Here is a 21,938-nt window from a genome sequence, read left to right as displayed (position 1 = left end):
TTTTATATACTGCAGGAAAAACAAAAAACAGTCCTATGATGCAAATTTGCAAAGAAAACAGCATGTGCATCATTTCACTGTGGGAAGTGTTACGAACAGCTGATAGGAACGGCAAAGCGTGTTTCTGGAATATTATGTTTTTGTTCCTGCAAGCGCTTTTTATGCAATTTTTGCAAAGCTATATGTGGAACGAAACCGTGACCGAGGACAAGCTGATGGCATCAGATGTAAGTACAACTCCTCCGGTTTCATATGCAAAACAAATTATTGCGCTAGCTTACACGGTTCAGGTTCTACAGGGATTTAACAATAGTTACGCAAAACGGAGCGTGCTGCTCTGACCAGCTTTAAAGGGTTAACAATGACTTTAAAAAATAATATAAAATAGTGTGCAACACCACTGAAGTTTTTTTTTTTTAAACTCTCTTTTCAACCAACGGCAGTCACTCTCCAAATAACTTCTGCTTAGCTTTCCGAGCTTCCCTCGGGTCCTCTTAATCAGCGGTCTCCAACCTTTTTTGCGCCACGGACCGGTTTATGCCCGACAATATTTTCACGGACCGGCCTTTAAGGTGTCGCGGATAAATTAGGGAGGGGCTAATAATCGGCTCAGTCATTTTTAATGATCGTTGAAAGCCCAGATCGTAATCGTGATTAAAATTCGATTAATTGAGCAGCCCTACTGTATTGGCAGGTATATTTATTTGGGGGGGGCTAAGCTTATTGTAACCATAACCAGAATTAGCTTAGCATTTGCACAATGTTCAATGCACACACTCGAGACTCACCCCTACAAGACGTTGTACTTCAGACACAGACGTAGCAGGTTGTCAAATTAAACAAATAAAGCAAAAGTATAAATATATATAAATATATATATATATCACTATGACATTCAAAGTGCCACAGTCACACACTTCTTTACAGTCGTCTTCACCTCCTCCGCATGACACACAGCCCCTCCCCTCACTAGCAGCTGAACAGACGACACTGATCAACACTGAGGAATTTCCAGAGGTAAAGCTCCCTTTTCAAGAACAGTGAAGTATTAAAACAAGTTACCATAAATCTCATGATAAGCGTTACTATAGTAACCTGGCTGACTGGATTAATGGTGGTGTTTGTATTGTTCTGAAATGAAAAAGGGAATCGAGTATTTTCCAGGGTATTGACGTCGACTTCAAACATGTACTAGAATTTCAACACCCACAGATGATGGTTTTATACACGTCCCAGTGACCACTGAAATTAAAGCTGCGGCTCTCTCCCCATTCAGGGTCTTGGTAAGTTTCAGTTCTTGTTTTTAGAGGGTCTTTGCATCAACTGTGAGCCTAAATTGCGTCCTTAATGAACCTCGGGGGAAAAAAAGCATTCATGTGTAATGTCTTTGTCCTCTTTATCAGCAGTTACAAAAGACGTTGAAGTGAAAGGGCAAACCTCACTAAAGCAGGAACTTCCAAACAGCACTCATTATTACTCTTCACCAATAAAACACAAACAAAATGATCAGTACTTTCCACTTTAAAAACTCATAACCACTATGAAAATTTCAGGTGCTTTTGGGAAATAGAAATTACTCACCTAGTTGTGCTACTGTTGTGCAGGAAAAACCCATTCACACATTTAGCAGTGAAGTGAATTACTGAGATTTTTTTATATTCAGAAATTCCCTGGAAAATATGAACGTTAATCCAGAAAGAAAAGGCTTAGTTTTAGTATTTACCACATGTTTCTACATTTAACTAGCTGTAAATTGGATTGGATTGATCTGACTGATTAATCTGAGGTCTCAGAGGCTGTTGTTTACAACGTACGTTACACATTCTGCGGATACACAATATAGAAGCACTGCCATATCATCAATAGACCTTGGTCTGACCCTGAGTTGATAACATGCAAAACTGAGCTGAGAACCGAAGCTGAAAACACGCCGATCGTTTGATTTAAACCTTCTCCTTCAAGTCTGTGCCGACTGAATGCCTATTCAGGCTATTAAATGTGAACATTCAACAAAAAAACCCCTCTAAAATCAAGGTTAGTTTACGTGTTTTCAGCGGAGAAAAACTGCATTTGTGTCGACATCTTTGTTCTAATTGTAAACAAGAGGCACTTCAGCCCATTTTCTTTAGTGCCGCTAGTGCAAGGCGAGCTTTCGGAAAAACCGCCGCTACAAGTGTTGGAGGGCACCACACCAACAGCCTACGTACTGTGAATGGTTTGCTTTGCAACAACTCCTACATGTGTGCATGTAAACTAGTTAAATTACTCCTCGTGAGAGCCATATTAGTACAAGTTGTACTTTAAGGCATTCCTAGAATTTCATTGGTGGCACTGACGAGTGACAAAAACCAAACGGCCGAGACACTTGTGAGCTTTGTGCCTTTTTTTTTTTTTATTCCCCCATCTCTACCTGACAGAGCAGACTGACACTGTTTAAAAAAGTGGCCCAGGGCATGTGTATTCATTTACAAAAGCTTAAAAAACAGCAGCCGCGTGACACGGCAGGCCTCACGGCAGTGATGTCTGTGCTAAATCTATGACAGCAGGTGCCAGAGATCAATAATGGCACCGTGAGTGTTGACTGCTCCAGAAACAACAGCGGCAGAGGTGAAAATGTACTCTGTGGCCATCACAGGTGTTGGGGAAAGGAAGCTGTGACTGTGGGGCAGAGCTGCAACGGTGGCCCCAAGAGGACAAAGAAGAAAGCTGGATGAGTTATAGACAAGACTAGGATGATGCCTCCGACAGAAGAGCTGAGATTTAGATACCGACTAGCTTTAATAGTGAGGAATGTGCCTGTGGTGGGAGAAGGATAAAGCAAAGACTGATGATGAGGAAACAGGAGGGAGAGAAAAGATTAGATAAAAAAAAGAGAGGAAAATAAAGTGAGAGGAGGAAAAAGGGGGAGCCATGTGGAGGATCTAATACCTCAATCAGCTCACGTCTCTTTGCCGTATCTCCTCCTTTTGCCCCAGCTGCTCCTTTCCCATTCACCCATTCACCCGGCTTTGATGTTCTTCCATTCTGATAAAGCCAGCCCACCACCCTCCCACTCTATTTCCACCTCCACACCTCCTCCTCTTTTTTCCTTTGTGTCTCACCTTCATCCACTCGAGCTCATTTTTTCTCCTTCACAGTCTAATCCTTCTTTTGCCTGCTCTCATCTTCACCTGCGGCTTCACGCTTCTTCCCCCTTGACTCCTCGCAACGGGGCACTCCTCCTGTCATTCTCATCAACTTCTGCTCGTCACCCTCCATCTGTCCTGGTTTATGATCCGTGCACGACACTCGCAGACTCTCTCTGCTCTCTCCCTAACCCGACATTCAGGCTGAATGGCCATTTTGCCGCTGCTTCATTATTCAGGGCAAAAATCAGCTTTGATGTGCTACTAACAGATCACTGACTGCCATACTTGGATGTTCCAGAGTTTATAACAGCTAACCTTAGAGGTGCCATAAAGAACTAGAGCCCAAACAGTTCAGCTCTTTGATCGGTCCACAAAATGTAACTGCTGCTTTTTCAATCATTAATAGCTGTTAGAGTCATTTTTCATGTGACCCAGGTCAGAATAACCAGAACTACAGTTAAAATGACTCAAAGTCAGCACTGGGAGGCAAATACACCCAAATCTTGATCAGCAGCCCAGATGTCTCATCTAACACGTCTTTCGCCTGAAGGTTTTCACTTTCAACTGTTCACTTTCTTTGAGTTTACAAAAAAACGACACAATTATTGGTCAGGAAAAGATCACGTCAGACTTAAAGATTTTTAAAATCACCATAATGTTATCATATCAGTCAGGCTCTCCTATTCAGGACCTGCTAAATGTGGAGGTGCAGGCTCTGACCTCACTTGTTGACAGGGATTGTTGTCAGCGGCTGCAGTCCAGGGGCCCGTTCTTCGTACGTCGCTTACTACATCCAAGATCAAATGACACATCCAAGATCAAATCATCGCGCTAACCGTGAGCTCGCTAATCCGGTTCCCCGAACACACCTGCTGTTGACGATTACTACAGCTGGACGCAGGAATGTGACATCACTGGGTGTCGTAAAAGGGGCTACGCATCGATAGTAGAAACATTGATCGGCAACCCGCTGATTGGTCGGCGAAAATGTCCAAGGGGCGTGCTCGGTATTTTCCGGCAGCAGAGCAAGAACCCATGAGTGAGGGATTTCAGGAGTTTCAGAGTTTAATTAAAACGCAAGAGAACACTGCAAAGGCTGCAAAAGCAAGGAGAGAGGGCTGGCAGAAAGTTGCTGACAAATCAAACTCGTAGGTAATTTAATAATAATAATAATAATGGATTGGGTTTATATAGCGCTTTCCAAGGCACCCAAAGCGCTTTACGATACCACTATTCATTCACTCCCACATTCACACACTGGTGGAGGCAGCTACGGTTGTAGCCAGGCTGCCATATCGCGCCATCGGCCCCTCTGGCCAACACCAGTAGGCGGTAGGGTAGATCTATCATATGACACTATATTGTCCAATATCATATGGCATTATATTATATTATAATATGTTATATTATATCCCCTTTCACATTAGAGCCACAACAGGACCCACAAGAACATGGGAACAAGTAAAAGTGGAATACAGGAGTATTCTACAGAATGGTAATATTTATCTCTTAGATTGCTTTGCGTCTCTTGGCAAGGTAATACTGGCCTGTAATACTCTGTTAGTTTGTTCATAACAGCAACCAAGAAAAGGGCAGAGGAAAAAAAGACAGGTGGTGGTCCTGCACCCCCTCGTCAACAAGTTGGTTAAGTAAATAATACCCTCACGGGAATATCGATATCTCTCTATGAGCACACTGTCGCGCTGAGCTAAAGGATCCTGTCTGTCCCGCAATATACGCTGAATTCTGAGGACTCTCCTTATCAATCTTGCACCTTCCGCAATGGGTGGCTCGCGTAAACGGACAGGACATGGCTGCGACAGGCTTCCCAAATCCACCTTCGCTTTTATAGCCGTGGTCTCTCATCTTGATTACACAAGTAATTTACAATTACTACTCTGAAATATGAATTACATCTGTAATAATCACATACATGTAATAGAATGTTAATAGTACATTTCCCTTTTTTAGGAAATGACCTGTATGTATCTGTGTGACATCAATAAAAGGATCAAGTGCTGCATTATCTTTAGTTACATTGATAATATTTATTTATGGTGAAACAGTGGAAAAATATCGCTGTTGCTTTCGTATAAATGAAGCGGACATACCTGCGTGGCCGCGATCTAATCCTGTTTACATAAAGTAAACCTGCTCCCGAGCAGGTTTACGCTTACGGCTCTGTTGCTATGACAGCAAGTCCCGGATGAGCTTCGGGGAACCGACTGATCCAGGATCACGCGAAATCGTCAACAATCTAATCCGGCTAACCTACTTAGCGAGGTACGAAGAACGGGCCCCAGGAGTTTGGAGCTTATAACTGTTCTGTTTTGCATATTCACAGGAGCTACAGCTTTACCTGTGCAAACAAAGTGAATGCTACAAGGTGCTAAAAGGTTTCAACGCTCTAAGACAAGCTCCAGAGTAAGATGTTGGCTTGTCTTCTTCTGCTGCTGAAGCCGCCCGACCCCCCTTTCCCTTCCCTCTCTAGCCTTTCTTTGCTGCGCTTCTGCAAAAAGCAAGTCACCCTCCTGACATGAGCTGACACTTAGCCTAAAGCAAGAATACCCTGCTAGGACACATACACACGCACGTACACACAGCAAAGCGTTACTTGATTTAAGCCGCGAGACGATTTACACTCTGTGAAGCATAAAGTGATATGCCAAGGCGCAGAAAATCAAGGAGAACGCGCTAAAAAACACACAGAAGCCCCATTTAACAGCAAGGTCAGTCAGGACGCCGATGCCAAAAATAATGACACGGCTGAAGCCGACCTTTGCCGTGAAAACGCAGCACAAGGCACACACATCCACTCGATCGCTATTTGGACTTCAAAGTAATGTGCAGGTGAGGCAGGCTGATTGAAGCACAGCTAAGAAAAAACAACATCCAGAGAAGACGATACTTAAGTGCAGCAATCAGTGAGAGAACAGTGTCAGCAAACACACACTCATAGCATTTACTGCAGAAGCAAGGTGAGGCAAGAACGAGCTGCACTGGAAAAAAAAGTAAAGATATGCAGGTGTGAGGTGAAGAAGGAGCTGCTTCGAGTGCTGCAGTGAGAGCATAAACAACATCTCACACACACAGAACACCAGCAGTGCATGGAAAACCTACACCGCCCAGCAACACACAGGTGAAGCGACTAAACTCTCATTACAATTCAGTCATGCGCTCGGAGAGCTTAGGTCCTGGCATTCACGAGGGATCCACCCCCAGAGGACTCAGGCAATATCAGGCAGGTGGTTATTACAGGGAGGCTGGTTGGTATAGGATGAGTTGAGGTGACTCAAATAGCGCTTATGAATTCAACTCAACACTGTGAGCATCGAAAAGTGGTTGAAAAAAGAAGAAAAAAAAAAATCCCCTCTTGGCCCCAACCTGCAATATGAGCAAAGAATAGAGCTCTTTGGCTTCAGAGCTGGTGCCTGGGTATATAATGGATATAGAAATGTAGTGGAATGGAAATTATTCCTATAAACACACTCACAACCTCATGTTTCCCTCTCTTGTTATTGTTGTTTTTAGATGTACACACTGCTCTGCCTGCCACAGAAACGCTACGTGCCAAGAGGAAATCTTATTGCAGCTGTGCAAACAAGCCCACCTCGTTTTTCGGTCACTTAAGAAGACATCTCTTAAATCCCGAGCCCTGATATTTATCAGGTGAGGGGCTGCTTTAATGGGGATGTGTACAGCTACTGTGAAAAGATGAAACACAACTCGGGAAGGCCGCTATGAGCAATAAATCTCAGCGTTTTTATTACAGTCATACACCAAACAAAATACATGACAATTAAATGCCGTACGCTGATAGATGACATCGAATTAAGTCAGCAAATGCTGGCCTAATTAAACACTGGACCCAACCACATCTGTCATGGGGCTGAGTTTTCATCTCGCAGGGCTTTGAAAACATCCTGTCTTTTTCTTTCCCCTACGCTTCCTGTGAGAGGATGCATGGCGAAAATGACTTCCAAAACCACGTCCATGTCCGACAGGTACATTAGCTTATTCCAACTGCAAGCCGACCGCAACTCAAGTTGTAACCAGGGCTGTGCGATATGACCCAACTCTCATAAGACATCTATCGTCCGATAACGATATAAATCACAAAAATTTAATATTTTCTGTAAATTCTGTGAATCTCGGGCAGCTCGACTTGCGCGAAGTGTTTCCAGCTCCCCGTCATGTACCTGGAGTCGAATGTTTTAACTGATGCATGAAACTTTTAGACGTAAGTTGTTAAAGCCGCCGTTTTCTTTGTGAGTATTTATTACACGGCGTGCTGCGGGGGAAAGCCTGTTCTAACGTTTGAGTCTAAGGTTTATTTTTTAGCACCCGACGGCTCTTTTTTGCTTCTCATCCGTAAATAATCTGCTCTTTCACGTGATTCAGTTTATTTTGAAAAGTCTCAACAGGATCTTGAGCTTTATTCTGAAAGGTTTATGTGGAAAATAAACAAGCGGACACACGATGGTTTTACCATCGTTGTTGCTAACAACAACGCGTAAAAACAGGCTCTTATCCATCCGTAGTGTGGTTATATTAAATATAAGAGAAAGAGAGAACTTTAAGAAATGAATATAGCCACTGCAGTGACCATCAAAACGGTGAAAAAATATTGCCGTAAACAGTTTATTTTGCGACACCACGAAACAAACGATAATGTAAAATGAAACGATAGACGTTTTTATATCGTCATCCGATATATATCGTTATATCGAACAGCCCTAGTAACCCTAAATATTTTGAATGCTCAAGACCAAATTCACGTCCCCATAAAGGGAACTGGGTCTCCAGAATGTGACTGCACACACAGTTTGGCTCCCACAATGCAGGGAATACGAGTACATACCTACACACGCAAAGTAAGGTGTCCTAGATATTTATTAAGAAGTGACGTTTTGCTCTTTTGCTCAGTTTTGTATGGCGGCTGTCCCCTCACTCTCTCGCCTTCATTCAGTGCCTCTCCCTCTCTCTGCCCATTTCCTTCCGTCTTGCTCTACTTCCCATAGCCGCAGGCAAGGACGCACCGCGGCCGGTTACTTCCTAAGCAGGACAACCTTTAAACATGGACACATTTGAAGTCTCACACACAGATAGCACATTCAAATCTGTCAAAGGTGATCAAGTGTGTTTATAGCAAAGAAAATATGTCTGACGAATTGAGGTTCGGACACTGTTGCAGTGTAAAAAAAAAAAAAAAAAAGGGAGAAAAAAAATAAACCCGAGCACGAGTTATCTTTGGTGGCAAGTCTGTTCATCATGTTTTGGCTAGTTTGCACCTCCTTATCCAGAGTGCAGGCCTGTTGTCTGGCGACTTTCAAATCTAGTCTTGCAAGATACGTGATGTGCAGCATGTGCAGCATGTGTGTGTGTGTGCATGCTTGCGTGCGTTACACAAGATAACATATGTGTTGCCAGTGGGAAAAGCATCTTGCTCACAGGCCTGTTGTGCATTTCTGCATTTCACTGACTATGGGTGTGCCTGAAAGTGACAGGTTCACACTACAGGAGCATACAGAATAATTTGTTATTTTTATTTTTATTCTATGAATAATTTCATACAACAATCTTTGTTGTCTCTCTCTCCACACATACACGTACACGTACACACACACACACACACACACACACACACAATTGACCCTTCGTTAAAGCGATTACGGATTAATGAGCAGAGTACCCGCCTAATCCAGTTTAGCTTGAGACATGGAGGCGATGCTATCCAAGCGCCATATCCACCACCCCCACCCCCGTCCCTGCACAACTGCACGTTGCTGGGTGGGTACTGGGTGATCACATTATGCCCCTGGTTATCGACCAATCCCAGCCATTCCTGCCACAGTACAGCCGTCATAAAGAACTGAGAATATCACAGTGTCACAGCATGAGTCAAGCTGAGAAGCAGCCAGTCCAACAAGTGTAACGGTATTACAGGTTAGATCCTTTTATTTGAATCTGCGGTGCGAGACCAAAGTGACACAGCTCTAACACTGAACACAAGAGGGGAAAAAAGGAAAAATACAAAGCTTTAAGAGAAAGCTGCACATTTTCAGTTTCAGTTTTTACTCCAGCTACATTAATTCTACTGTTTCATTTACATTTCTGATATTCTATAAATGACATTTACTGGACTACAGTAAAATACTGTGACTCTTTCAGCCCATCCCTCCACAAACTGCTCTGTATGTAAACAGCTTCACCTCGGCTTTTTTCATGTTTTATTAAAAGCCACTAGTATAAAACATTAGCATGTTTGCTAACATTTTGCCAGTTTAGTTTTGTGTCTTTTTACTTTTACTTTACTTAAATCTATAACCCTATTCATATTAGCTTTACTTTATATAGAAAGGGAGTTGTGCTTCTTATCTATGAAACTTCAGAAAGAAGTGAACTGGCTTATCCTAGCATGCAGCTAACGTAGCTACGTCACCGTTTCCCCACACAGGGGCTTTCCTTGGCTCGGTTTCTGGCAAACCCATGGCCACCAACGTACAACCCTAATTGACACACTGTATAAACTGTAAACAAAAACAGAGAACAATGATTTGCAAATCTATCAAGCCCATATTTTATTCAAATTGGAACACAAGACACCATACTGAATGCTTGAACTGAGAAAATGTATCATTTTGATGACAACAGGTCTCAGCAAAGTTGGGACAGGGCAACAAAAGGCTGAAAAACAAACAGCTGGACGAACATTTTGCAGCTAATTAAGTTAATTGGCAGCATCAGTGAGTTTTTCAGAAGAGAAACTCAAATGCAGCATCAACAAATTGCCAGTGAATGGTTGCTTAAGTGTATAACACTTGGGCTTATATGCTTACTTCACATTGCCAGCGTCCACTGGAAAAAAAAAATACTTGAAACCTTCAATTTCGTTCACACACAGTTCAAATATACGATAAGGACGATCCAGCCTGCTCTTACTCAAAGAGAGCACTAGAACATCATCAGCATAGAAAACTCAAACTATGTAAACTATGTAAAACTGAAGCAGCTAGAAACACAAAGCTGTGCAACCACAAAACCACAGCCCTGAAAAAACAGAATTGGAAAAAATGCCAATAAATTATAGACAGAGGTACTAAAACACTGGCGCTGTGTCAAGGTCAATCTGTGTTAAGTGCATTACGAGCTTGTGTTATCACCCAGGGGAAACGGCGTGTAACCTGAGCCGGAGAGGATTACAGACGTGAGCAAGCGTTATTTGCATGACCACAGATATAAAGTGGCAGCACAGACGCACAAAGAACAACTGTTGTTTTTATGTCCTGGTGCAAATTATCTGCTGTTAACTTTTTCTGCACCCACAATTTACCTACTACAAAGTCCAAATCTTAACAGTGAGGCAGAAGTGCCAAAAAGTTTCCTCTCAAGGAAAACTATAAACAAACAGAGGTATGCAGCAAGCGACTGGAATTTCATTTTTCCATCAAAGTGCAGCGTTCAGGTTTCAACAGGCCAAAAATGGAGCTGCGGAGAAAACTTGCCGTCATGCGATGATCTAGTTCAAGAGTGTGTGTGTGATTATGTACCTGTTGTCAGCATGATTTGTGTTTCTCCACACTGCACGTCCTTCTCTGTAATTTTATACCGAGGTGTCCTTGGTCATAACACGGTGGATGAAAGCAAAGCATATGTCAGTGACACTGCCTGCGAATCAGCTGTCACTGCACCTTGGAAATGGAAATCTGTCCGTGTGTGTGTGTGTGTGTGTGTGTGTGTGTGTGTGTGTGTGTGTGTGTGTGTGTGTGTGTGTGTGTGTGTGTGTGTGTGTGTGTGTGTGTGTGTGTCAGATGTCCCCACAGTAGGGAGATCATGACCAGAAGTCAAACAGTGCAGCAACCAAAAGTATAAATTTTAAACAACAAAAACACACACAAGAACATTACGATACCGCAACAAAGGCCTCCTCAGACCACAGCAGCTTTAGAGACCGACCGACAACAACCTCTACAATACAGCAGCAGCAGCCAAACACCTCAGCTTCACACTTCTCGCTTTTGCTACCAGACCCTGCGTGAGAAACAAACACCCACTGACACCCAAATGATTTCTGCTTGCCTGCTTTTGCACAACGTTTGCAACATAACCAGCTTTTATCGCTCTCTCTGACACAGGTCACATTCATGTTTCCTTACTACCCTTTGCTTCGTACCCCGAGACGTACCCTAGACAAGTTGCACAAAGGACGCCCCAGCAGCCGTGCAATTCTCACCACATGTGCGAAGGGCTTGTTTCACAGACAGCATTGTTAGCCTCGACAGTGGTTGTGAAACTGCATGTTGCGAACATTTAGTTCCCACAACTCGATGAGCAGGGCATCGCTTTATGTGCGAGTGCACTGGCAGTAACAGGCTCGGAGAGAACGATTTCTTTTCTGAAGTGGGAGAAAGGGGGAAAAAAATCCATCATCCATCCATCCAGTGCTCACTGCAAAGTACAAGCTGAGCTGCTGAGATAAAGTTTTCTTTAAACCGCAGCACTGCGGTGATTAGCAGAATCTCCACAGTCCAGGGAGTGTGGAGTTTGCATGCTCCATGCCTGTGTGGGTTCTCTCCAGTTTCCTCCCACCCAAAACATGGATGTGAGATAATATTATTGTCAGTCTCTCTGTGTTAAGCCTTGATTTTACAGCTGAGGAGTCATTCATACACCTCTCTGAAGTCTGCTCCCTGGGGCGCACGTGTAGTTGGTGCACCGTAATGTAAATTCTCCATGGACGAAACTGTGTGGTCAAGCAAAACAAAGAAAAAGAGAAAGAGTGATATCTGCACAGACCCACACCGTCTGCTCATGAGCTGGTTGCGCCCAGTCTAATCAAGGCGCCACAACAGGATGTACCCCACCTCTCACCTCATGACAGCCAGGACACGCCCCAGCCCCTCCCATGACTTTGAATTGGATACGCAGAAGAAAATAGACGGATGATTATTGCGTTTTCAAAAAATTCATGATGTTTTTCCATGCCGTCATTAATACAAACGCATTCAGTTACAAGAAATACTTAAATAGCTTCATAACCCACACTGGCTGCTAAAAATACAGAGTGAGGCTGTCAAGGTGAGCCAGTGTAGCAACATCTATTACTGAGATTTAGATATGAAAAAGCAGGGTGCACAGGTCTTAATGTTTCTAGGCCATCAACAATCTTTGTCTACGCGAGTCAGCACTGACAGTGTTTAGATGATTGCAGCACGATGCAGCTTTTGAGGACACACGTCAAGGCTTTTGCTGCCACAGAGAGAAGAAATAATCCACGACTGACGTCAAAAAGCATCTCGACCGGGAACTCGGGACCAAATCATACGTCAGGCATCCGAGAAGGAAGAGAAAAAAATCGTCACGACGAGGAGCGGAAATATACAAAATAGCAGCCGGAGACAAATCATTCAAATGAGGGATTTGAATTAGCATATTTCATGCTTCAGTTTTATGAGAAGACGCGTCAAGGCTGGAGATTATTTTCTCCTGGGAACAGCACTGCGGGGAAACGTTCCCCAACAAGGCTCTGAAAGTTTCTTTATATACTCGAGGAGTCTTTTTAACCAAAAAATGGAAAAGGAATAATAATAAAAACAACACTGTTAGACAAAGTTGTACGTCGCACGAAAGTGCCAAATCAGGAGAAGGTTCCTTGGTGTGATACTGAGATTTCTCCTCCGAGTCGTTATCAGGCCTCTCCGCTGACACTGTTACCCAGCAAATTTCAATCTAAGCAAGGTCTGCAAAAGAGGATTCGTCTCACTGTGCAGAATTACAGCAGAAAAAAGGCGTAACGGTGAAATTTTGAGTGGGTTAGCAGCTTTTTAAAGCAGGGTTAAAGGTTTCTCTGCCTGTCAGCCTTCAAGCAGCTGAGAAAGACATTTAACCAGCAAATCTTTTTCCAAACTGCCACATTTTTCTTCCCAATACCACTGGGAAAAACACATTCCAGTGTATTTTGGAAAACCACTGGATAAACATCATTACAGTCAATAATGGTCATGCACTGCATGCCATCGTGTTCCAGCTTTCCCTGAGGAGTTGTGCTTGGAAGGCTACGGGCGGAAATAGTAAATAATGGTGGCAAGTTGGGTGAAGAGGTTTATACTTTACGCTCCGTCTCCCTTCATCTCCAACAGGCGAGCCGAGCCGCGGAGGAAACTTCAGACCTTTTCGGCCACTCAGCTTTTAAAGAAAAAAAAAAAAGAAGTGTCTAAGGGAGCGGCAAAGCCAAAGCTCCTTAATGAAGCGCCCTGTCACCCTGCCTGTGAGCATGCTCGTATGTGATAGCCTGTCGGCGCTCTTTCCATTTCTTTCCAGTTGTGTGTGCGCGATCAACAGCCGGTGTTTAGAGGAGGGAGGGGTGTGCGCGCAAGGGTTCGGGGGGGGGAGGATAATGTAACGCTGACACTCGAGAAACGTGACGTCCACTATTGTATCGCGGGGCAATTACAGCGAACGAGTCGAACAAACACACAATGTATAATTCAGAACATCCTGCATTTCTGCAGCGCACTTCCTCACGCCAACAGTATTCATTACCAGAGCAGCAGATTTATTTTCAATGCACTGACCTCGCTGCTTTCACTTATTTATACTGTTTATTGTGTGTTTAGCTCCCAACGTTTGGGCGTCAGGCTGATTCTCTTCTAAGAAGCTGACTTAAATAGCTGGATTATGAAGCTCTTAGCCAACTTAAAGTGGATACAATGAATGCTCGAGACGCGACGTGTAGTTAATCAATAAATAATTTTTGTTTTTTCTCTCTCTGATGGTTTAAAAAGAAAAAGATACCCAGGAATAACAGCAGCATATATTCAGGTTCCAAGGGTAAAAAAACGTTTTTGCCTACTCTTGGCTCTGTGTGATGTCAGCGACTGGAAATTTCCCCAATGTCATCTCAGGTTCACAGTTTTGGCTGTGAACAGGGAAGACCTTACTGATGATTAGAACTCGAGGGGCAGCAAATCAGAAAAAAGCCGGCTTAAAGAGGGGACATCCTAAAAAAACGTAGGCTGTAAAACAGAGGTGTCAAGCCCATTTATTACAGGAGCCACATACAGTTAAATCTGAACTAAGGTGAGCCAGAAGACTAATAACCTTCTGAAAACCTTTGCATTTCATGAACTAGATTCCTAAAACTAATCCCGACCAGTTTGAGAGTTGGCCAGACTAAATCCATTACACACCTCAGCTGAGGGGGTTATAGGTTAACAAATACATACAGAAAATGTACTGTTTATTCAAAGATGTCCTTTTTTTGCTGTAGAGTCACAATAATAAGAGAATAAAACAGGAACTTGTCTATCGATTCATTCATCGTAAAAAGCCACCTCGTTTTGTATTTTTTGAAGGTGTTTCTATTACCTGTTCAGGCGTAGTATGACAGATGAGGGTGGTGTCTTTGTCAGAAGGTTGTAAATATGACAGTGATTCAAACCTCTGGATCCTCAGTTTGGATCTGATCCATTCGTAGGAATAAAACACAGTTAAAAGTTCACACTTACTCATTGCATTTTCCACGTTTTGCACTGTCTGGGCCACATGTTTGACACCTCTGTTCTAAAACAACTTGTCTCAGTGGGATTGATTATACCATACCCCCAACTTTCCAGCAATATGTTTCACAAATGACCACCATCTGCTCTGCTGCAGTACCAAACACATTTTTAATAATAAGGAATGGAGCTGCTGTTCTGGGCAAACTTCTTCTGCATTGTCTTTTCGTATTCAACAACAGGCAGCCCTATATAGCAAAAGCTCTTCATTTCTAATAGGACAATAACAGCCTGTATTAGACTCTATTAATCTCATAATCAGCCAACTCTTGTCTAATGCCCCATTAAGTAGGTTTCACAACATGATTAATTTTTTTCTTTGTTAAGGTGAACTCGGTCTGAGTTATTGTTTGAGCGGCCACAGTGGAAAGTCCGACCAATCCCTTGGCAGCAGCCTGCAAATGGACAAAGCCTGGTGTTGAGGGGTCAGTGGGGTCAGTGGGGCACGGTACTCGTGAAGGCTTTCTCCTTAGAAGCCAAAGTGAAACACTGAGCAAAAATCCCCACGATCCACCCAGCGACCCGAGTCATGGGACTTTCCCCCTCAGCTCAGCTTCTTTAACGATGCGAGGTGATCATGTCGGTGCTCTAACCAATTCCTGGAATACCTGTCGTAGAGCAGCTACACAAAGAGCCTCTGACTACACTCCTGTTGAGCGCTGGAATCCAAACCATGTTCAGCGTGCAACATGAGTGGGCACGATCCGACATTCCACCTGACAACGAGCGCACCTGAGAGCTGCTGATCTCTATTCGCTACCCCTGCCTCTGCGTTCATGGAGTGAAGTGTCAGGCCTGCCGGAGCAGCTGCTGTACTCGTTGCTTTGGCTGCAGAAAATGAAAGTTTGACTCCTGGCTGCTCAAACAACTGATATCATCTCTCATTCTGATATCAGTCACAAGTATTTCCTGTCAACTCCCCTCTGAATATGAGCAAAAAATAAAACCAACAAAAAAAATGAGCCACATGGCCAGTGAGTCTGGGTGGGTATGTAAACACCTATAAATACAGAGCAGGTCCAGATTTCTTTTAACATATCAGGATAAGCAGGATGTGTGCTCCTGCCAGGGCAAATGCAACCCACAGCTCAGTGTAAACAACACACAAGGAGGCATTCTGGGTAGACAGGAAGAGGTTAGAGCAACACCACCTCGGCTGGAGAGGGGAAGTTCTTAGTCCTTACTGCAGAGACAAAGATTAGGCAATAAGGCAGTGAACAAGAAGCAAACACACCACAGTCAAAACTCTGCAAGACATCCCCGCGACTGATTCACAGTACATGGTGTGCAGGTTCTTCTGGCTCCAGATTAGACTTCCCTGTTTCTTGTGTCTGTGAAAAATCCCATTTAAATGTAGATGACAGAGTCAGTGCTGCTACTCCCCATCTCCCAGTGTCATCCTCCGTTTCTCTGCCACCCTCCTTTTTTCCCCCTCCTTGCCTGCCTCAATGTTGCTGAAACTGCAGTGAAATCGAAGATATTTGACGGGCCGTGACGGCTGCAGGGTGGAATAAAAAAAAAAAAATAGAAAAAGTCCACAATTGCATTTTGCAGCACGATGCCAAACTACTCAAAAAATCAGCTGAAGACACTGGTAAAAATCATCTCAAACTAAAGGGGGGAAATACATTTAATGTGCAGGAAAACACTGGGTGTTATAGTTAAGAGAGCCAATTCCAAGACATAGATTTACAGCTGTGTCATTGAGGTGCACACACACACACACTTGCAGACCGCTAAGAAGCCAAGCGTACTTTTGAGGCTTTGCTTCTAAAACCAGTAAAGCCCCAGAGCATTTCAGAAAGCAGCATTAGGGTGTCAGCATGTGGGCTTTGTGTGATGATGACCATGGAGCCTTTATTCCCCACTAATTGCTTTTAGTCACCTAAACATCTGCGCTCATCTGGATGAGGATGCGACTCAGGCTTATGGAGAAAAGCACTGCGTTTGACGTGATTTCACAGAAAGTCCCTGCACGTTTTTATGCTGCAGCAGCTCCCCAACTGTTTGCTTAGCTGACATTGGAAAACACAAGCGCTACTTCAGCAGTAGCAGTTAACCTTTGACCCTGAATCGAACTTGTTATGACCAGGATTATCACTTAAGCGCCATAAAAAGAACAATGAGACAAGCTGCAGCTGGAGCGTGTTCATTTAGGTTACACCTGATTATCACAGGACACATGACCACGTGCATCTGCCTCTGTGAGCCCACCCCTTGTAGAGTGGCTGTGAAACGCTTCAGTGTCTTTGTCTGAGGCTTAGAGGTGGATGAGGTGTCTCTCCTAACATGACCTTGCTGCATTGCCCTTATGAACACACACACACACACCAATCACATGATGAGAAGCAGTGAAAGTCTGAGCAGGCATATGACACTAAACAAGACGTTTCGGGTTGTGGGTGCACCTCAAAGATGATCCCTGGCTTTGTCTTCTCCCTCAGACTCACACATCACACCAGCTACTGTTACAGCTGTATAATAAATGGATGCAAAGTGGCTCTCTACAGTTGCAGCGACGGTCAGCTTGCTTCATCAATCTTTTGTCTGTCTGCGCTGATCAGCTGGGCAACAACTAAGGCTGTTTGGGCAGCACCTGCTGTAGGGATCAGAAATAACGAGGGAGCCTGCTTTCATCTTTAAGAGCAGGGTCGTACAGTGATCGAGCTGAGGGCTGGGGACCACAAAAGTGCGAACAAGAGGTCCAGTCACAGGGTAACACCAGTGCTATTGGAGGCAGCCTCTTAATTAATGGGTTTAAAGGGATCTACCAGTTTGTTAACACCACAACAGCCATCAGTGCAATGAGTCTTCCTAAATAGGCACCCGTGGGTGTCTATGTGTTTGCAATCCCCCAGTGTAAACACACTGACTGGGTCACTTCCCATTCACAACAACCAGCCCACCCCACCAAAAAGCGATAAGTAACGCTAAGCCCGACCATCTCCCCTGCACATACCTCGGCACACAGCTGGGCGAGGAGCGGTCCACCTCCCAGGTAGCGTACAGGTTCATATGGACCGGCCGGTTGGAGATGCTGACCGGCTTGGAGGGCTGCATGTGCGGCGAAGGGACGCCCCCAGTCCGCGGGAGCCCTCCTCGCTCCGACATCCTGGAGGCTGAAAACGGGCTTTCACAAGGAGCTAATGGGGAGAATACCCGTAGTAGTCTGCCTTCTCTGTGTGTCGTCCTTCCTCTGGTGCTGTAGCTCCGTCTCCTCGCTTCGCTTTGCCTGTTTTTTCAGGCTCCGGATGGTGCAGGCGAGCGAAGCGCTAACAGGAAAGTGCTAATCTCCGCCTGAGAGTGAAAACATCGCAGTCTCCGGGGTTTCTACCGGACGGCAGGCGGCAAATCCCCGCGGCTCTCTCCGTCTCTCCCTCTGCTTAAGTTGGTGTCGGCTCGGTGTGTGTTCGCCGCTGGTGTTTATCGGTGCAGGAAGCGGAAATTTCTCTCGCCAAAGTCGCACAATGAGCAGAGAGCAGCGAGAGCAACGCCTTTACTGAGGACGTAGAGCGACTCCTGAGCGCGAGACTCACAGACAGGAACCGGCCAATCACAGCTGCTGCTGTTACTGCGTTTGAACGCCGCACGCACTTTGTTCACCACTGCAGACTCAGTTCCTTAGTTTTAAACTTATTCAGTATATCGTATTTTTATTTGTCTTGTCACCTCTTCCATTTTTTATTTTCTTCTATTTTAAATATGTTTTGTTTACATTTTTATATTCATTATATATTTTAATACATTTAAATTTGCTAGCTTACTATTTATTTTAGTTTATTGTTTAGATGAAGGCATGCAACTCCACCAATGGAGAAATTAATTAAATCATAATATTAATAATAATATAACATTCATTTTATTATACATGTATTTATTATTTATTATTATTTTAAAATATATTTTACATTTTCCACTTGTTTTATTTGGTTCTTTATGAGGATTGGAATGTGATTATTAGAAGTGGTAGTAATAATGTTAGCAAGTTTTACAAATGTACTTACTTTATTTTAATCTTTTAATTATAATTTATTCTGTGGTAATAGTGTATGATAGTATGTATGCATGTAAACTGGACTATAGTCCAGTGTAATATTTTTAAATACACTTTGGTTGTCCCTCTTTTACATTAAGGATTATAGCCTTAGTTTTTTTTTATTGTTCAGTTCAATTTTATTTGCAAAGCACCAACTCACAACAAGAGTAGCCTCCGGGTGCTTTATATTATAAGGTAAAGATCCAACAATACTAGAGAGAAAACCCCAACAATCAGATGGAGTTTTCTGCCTTTGGTGTCAGTGGAAAGAAAGAACTCCCTTTCAACAGGAAGAAACATTTTGCAGAACCAGGACCAGGAAAGGAAACAGGACAAAATGAAACACTAAATAATTGCTAATAATTTAATGCAGAGTTGTGTATAGACACATGGTTAATAGAAAAAGCCCATCATGGGAATCCCCTGGCAGTCTGAACCTATTGCAACATGACCAAGGGAGAATTCATTGTCACCTGATCAAGACCCAACTATATGTTTTATCAAAAAGGAAAGTTTTAAGCCTAATCTTAAAAGTGAAGAAGGTGCCCACCTTCTGAATCCAAACTGGGAGCTGGTTCCACAGAAGAGGGGCCTGAAAGCTACTACAGGAACTACAGCTAAACTACAGGAACAACAAGTACGTCTGATTATATCTGTGCTTACAGGATTTGCATACCGATGTATATTCTCAGGAATAATGTATGAGGTCAGCCTGAAAAAGAAACTTAAAATATGAATTGATGAAGAAAGAGGGAGCAAGAGTGTCCTTCTGACTTAGAGAATGTCATTACAGGAATTTAGCTTATAACCTACTGTGTGTGTTCAACGGTGGCACATGCTCCTGGAGAAATGCCTTTAATTACCCACAGCAACAGCGTGTAACTAAAAGGATCAGTTCAGGACATGAACAGCTAAAACGAAACATCTTTTAGGTCAGTGGGATGATGTTTGTTTGTGTGTTTGTCCAACGTTTCAGATCTAAAACTGAAAACATTCTTTTTTGGCAAAGATCATCATTATACAAATAACACACACTGAAGCAACACCTCTTCCTGTTTACATATGCATTAATTCAAATCCTAAAGAAGGTCCAGAGGTAATATTTACCCATGATTCAATGTTTTGTTTTGTTTTTTTCTTACACCTCTTACTGTAAAGCTTCCTGTACTACGAAGGCCCCACTCAGGTGTTTTACTGAGGATCCTTTTGCAAATTGCTCTGTTTTTGACCCATATTGCACACCGTCTGGAGTCTCAGGCGCTCCTGTAATGATTCCCATTAGTCATACACACGTGTAGATTATTTCACACACACACACACACACACACACACACACACACACACACACACACACACACACACACACACACACACACACACACACCTATGCTCTGTCAGCTGTTATGAGAAATATGCAAAACCGGTTAGAGTGTGTGAATTGAGATTGCTTTCCTCTCATTCTCTTCACAGTTTCCAAGATCTGCCAGATAAGACATCAGAGTTAATATTCAGCAAAGAGCTGGCTCATTTTCATATAGTGGCAAAACAGTTTTGTTTGCATGTGGCTTTAAACTCACAAAGAAAACAGAAACACACACACACAAACAGGCCTTTTCCCTACACCCCACTGCACTGCTGTGCGAGCCATCCACCCTCTGACACAAAAGCCACCATGCTGAGCCTCCTCCAGGTTTGGCTGCCTGTCAGTGCAGCGTGAAGCAGGTGCAGCGTTTGCACCTTCAGGTGACAAAGGCACTGCTCTGATTACAATCTCTGCATCTGAATATGAATCAGAAGGTGACCTAATGGCAGCATCACAGCCGGGGCCGGCTGCCATCAGCTTGACGTCTCTCAACAGGCAGATTATCCCAGCTGTGATCGGAGCTTACAAAAACATTACGCGCTCGAAATGTTCACGACAGCCCGAGGATACGCACATAACTGCACTTTAATGAAAAATTTATAGAGCCATGTTTTGGCCCTTTTTTTTTTCTATTCCTAGATTATGCTGCATTCAGAGGATGTGGGACATCTCAAAACTCTTTGTAAATATTTAAAAGGCTTTAAAGCACACAGATATTATTTTTCTCACATTAAGATTTAATGATTAAAACACATATCTGTTCTTATATCGTACTTTTCAGTGTTTCTTTTTTAGCCAATATTAAGCAGGGAGTGCATGTTAAAGAGTTTGGACTTGTCATTAGTTCTCACTGGTTTTTGGGATAATCAGCTGATTTGCGTAAACACAGAGCACCCTCCCCTCCTCCCCTCTGCTCTTTTTAACAAGCTTCTGTCACCACCAGCACCTCCTGCCATTGATAAAGAGATTAGAATGGAGCAGATTAAAACATGGTCACGGGATAATCCCAGGTTACTTTTTACACAGCGGCCTAAATCTGCAAAGTCATCAAGTGACACTGTAAAGGCTCCAAAATCCAGTGTCACAGTCAATTAAGTCGACACCGTTTCTTATGCAACTTCAACTCCAGCTCCCATTTTACTGTACAGCAGCCATGTAGCTGTGCGGTGTGTGCATGCGGTGGAGAGGCGTTACACTCGTCTGTGTTTGTGACAGATTTAGTAACCACACCAGTGCATGCTATTATATCAGGCTGATTGGATTATTGCTAGAGATCTAAAATGATAAAAGTAGTTAAAAAGTGCTTATATTGTTTCTTTTGGCAAAAAAAAACATAACAAAAAATCCCCTTAAAATAGTAAGTTTATATAACACATATAAAACATTCACATTACATAAGCAGCACCAGTGATTATTGATTTGTCTATTTTTAGAATACACAGGAAGATTGCAAATAAACAGCCACACCTTGCATATTTCCCCCATGTGTTACAGGGAAGTGCTGAAAGAAGTCTGTGTGCATTTGCAAAGTTCCTAGTAAGTGAGGCCGAGTACAGCGACTGCAGACGCCGTGCCTGGATGGATGGCTCTGTCAGCAGTATCAAAGTCTTATTTCCTCTAAATGGCCCACTGAGAGTAACGTTTCAGTCACATCGGTGAAGGAGACATCCTCAAATGTCAGATTCAACACATTTACAGAACTGACCCTCTAAGCTGCTCTTCAGTAATAGCAGCCTATTAAGAAAGCTGTGGTCCTTTGTCCTCACACCTCTGCCGTAGTGGGAATGCTGGTGCTTTGCTGCCTTTCTCAGGATGGTTAAAGGATCTGATGTGAACAGGCTGTTGCTCCATGT

General features: G+C 43.4%; 1 protein-coding gene across 2 annotated transcripts in view; it reads right to left on the bottom strand.

The window, feature by feature from the left end:
- pacs1b (phosphofurin acidic cluster sorting protein 1b) overlaps positions 1 to 18,233 on the bottom strand; it is a 74,510-nt gene extending 56,277 nt beyond the window's left edge. For both annotated transcript variants that reach the window (XM_085450955.1, XM_085450956.1), the window contains exon 1: positions 17,646 to 18,233. In XM_085450955.1, coding sequence (XP_085307081.1) covers positions 17,646 to 17,797 — 152 coding nt within the window. In that variant the 5' untranslated portion in view covers positions 17,798 to 18,233. The remainder of the gene's footprint in view (positions 1 to 17,645) is intronic.
- Between the last annotated feature and the right edge of the window lie 3,705 nt (positions 18,234 to 21,938).

The sequence above is a fragment of the Copadichromis virginalis genome, linkage group LG3, assembly GCF_057382275.1.
Source record: "Copadichromis virginalis isolate Kocher_CV1m ecotype Utaka linkage group LG3, C_Virginalis_male_GT1.1, whole genome shotgun sequence".
Lineage (NCBI taxonomy): Eukaryota > Metazoa > Chordata > Actinopteri > Cichliformes > Cichlidae > Copadichromis > Copadichromis virginalis.
Note: the sequence above shows the minus strand (reverse complement) of the source record. Positions and strands in the feature narration are given on the sequence as shown.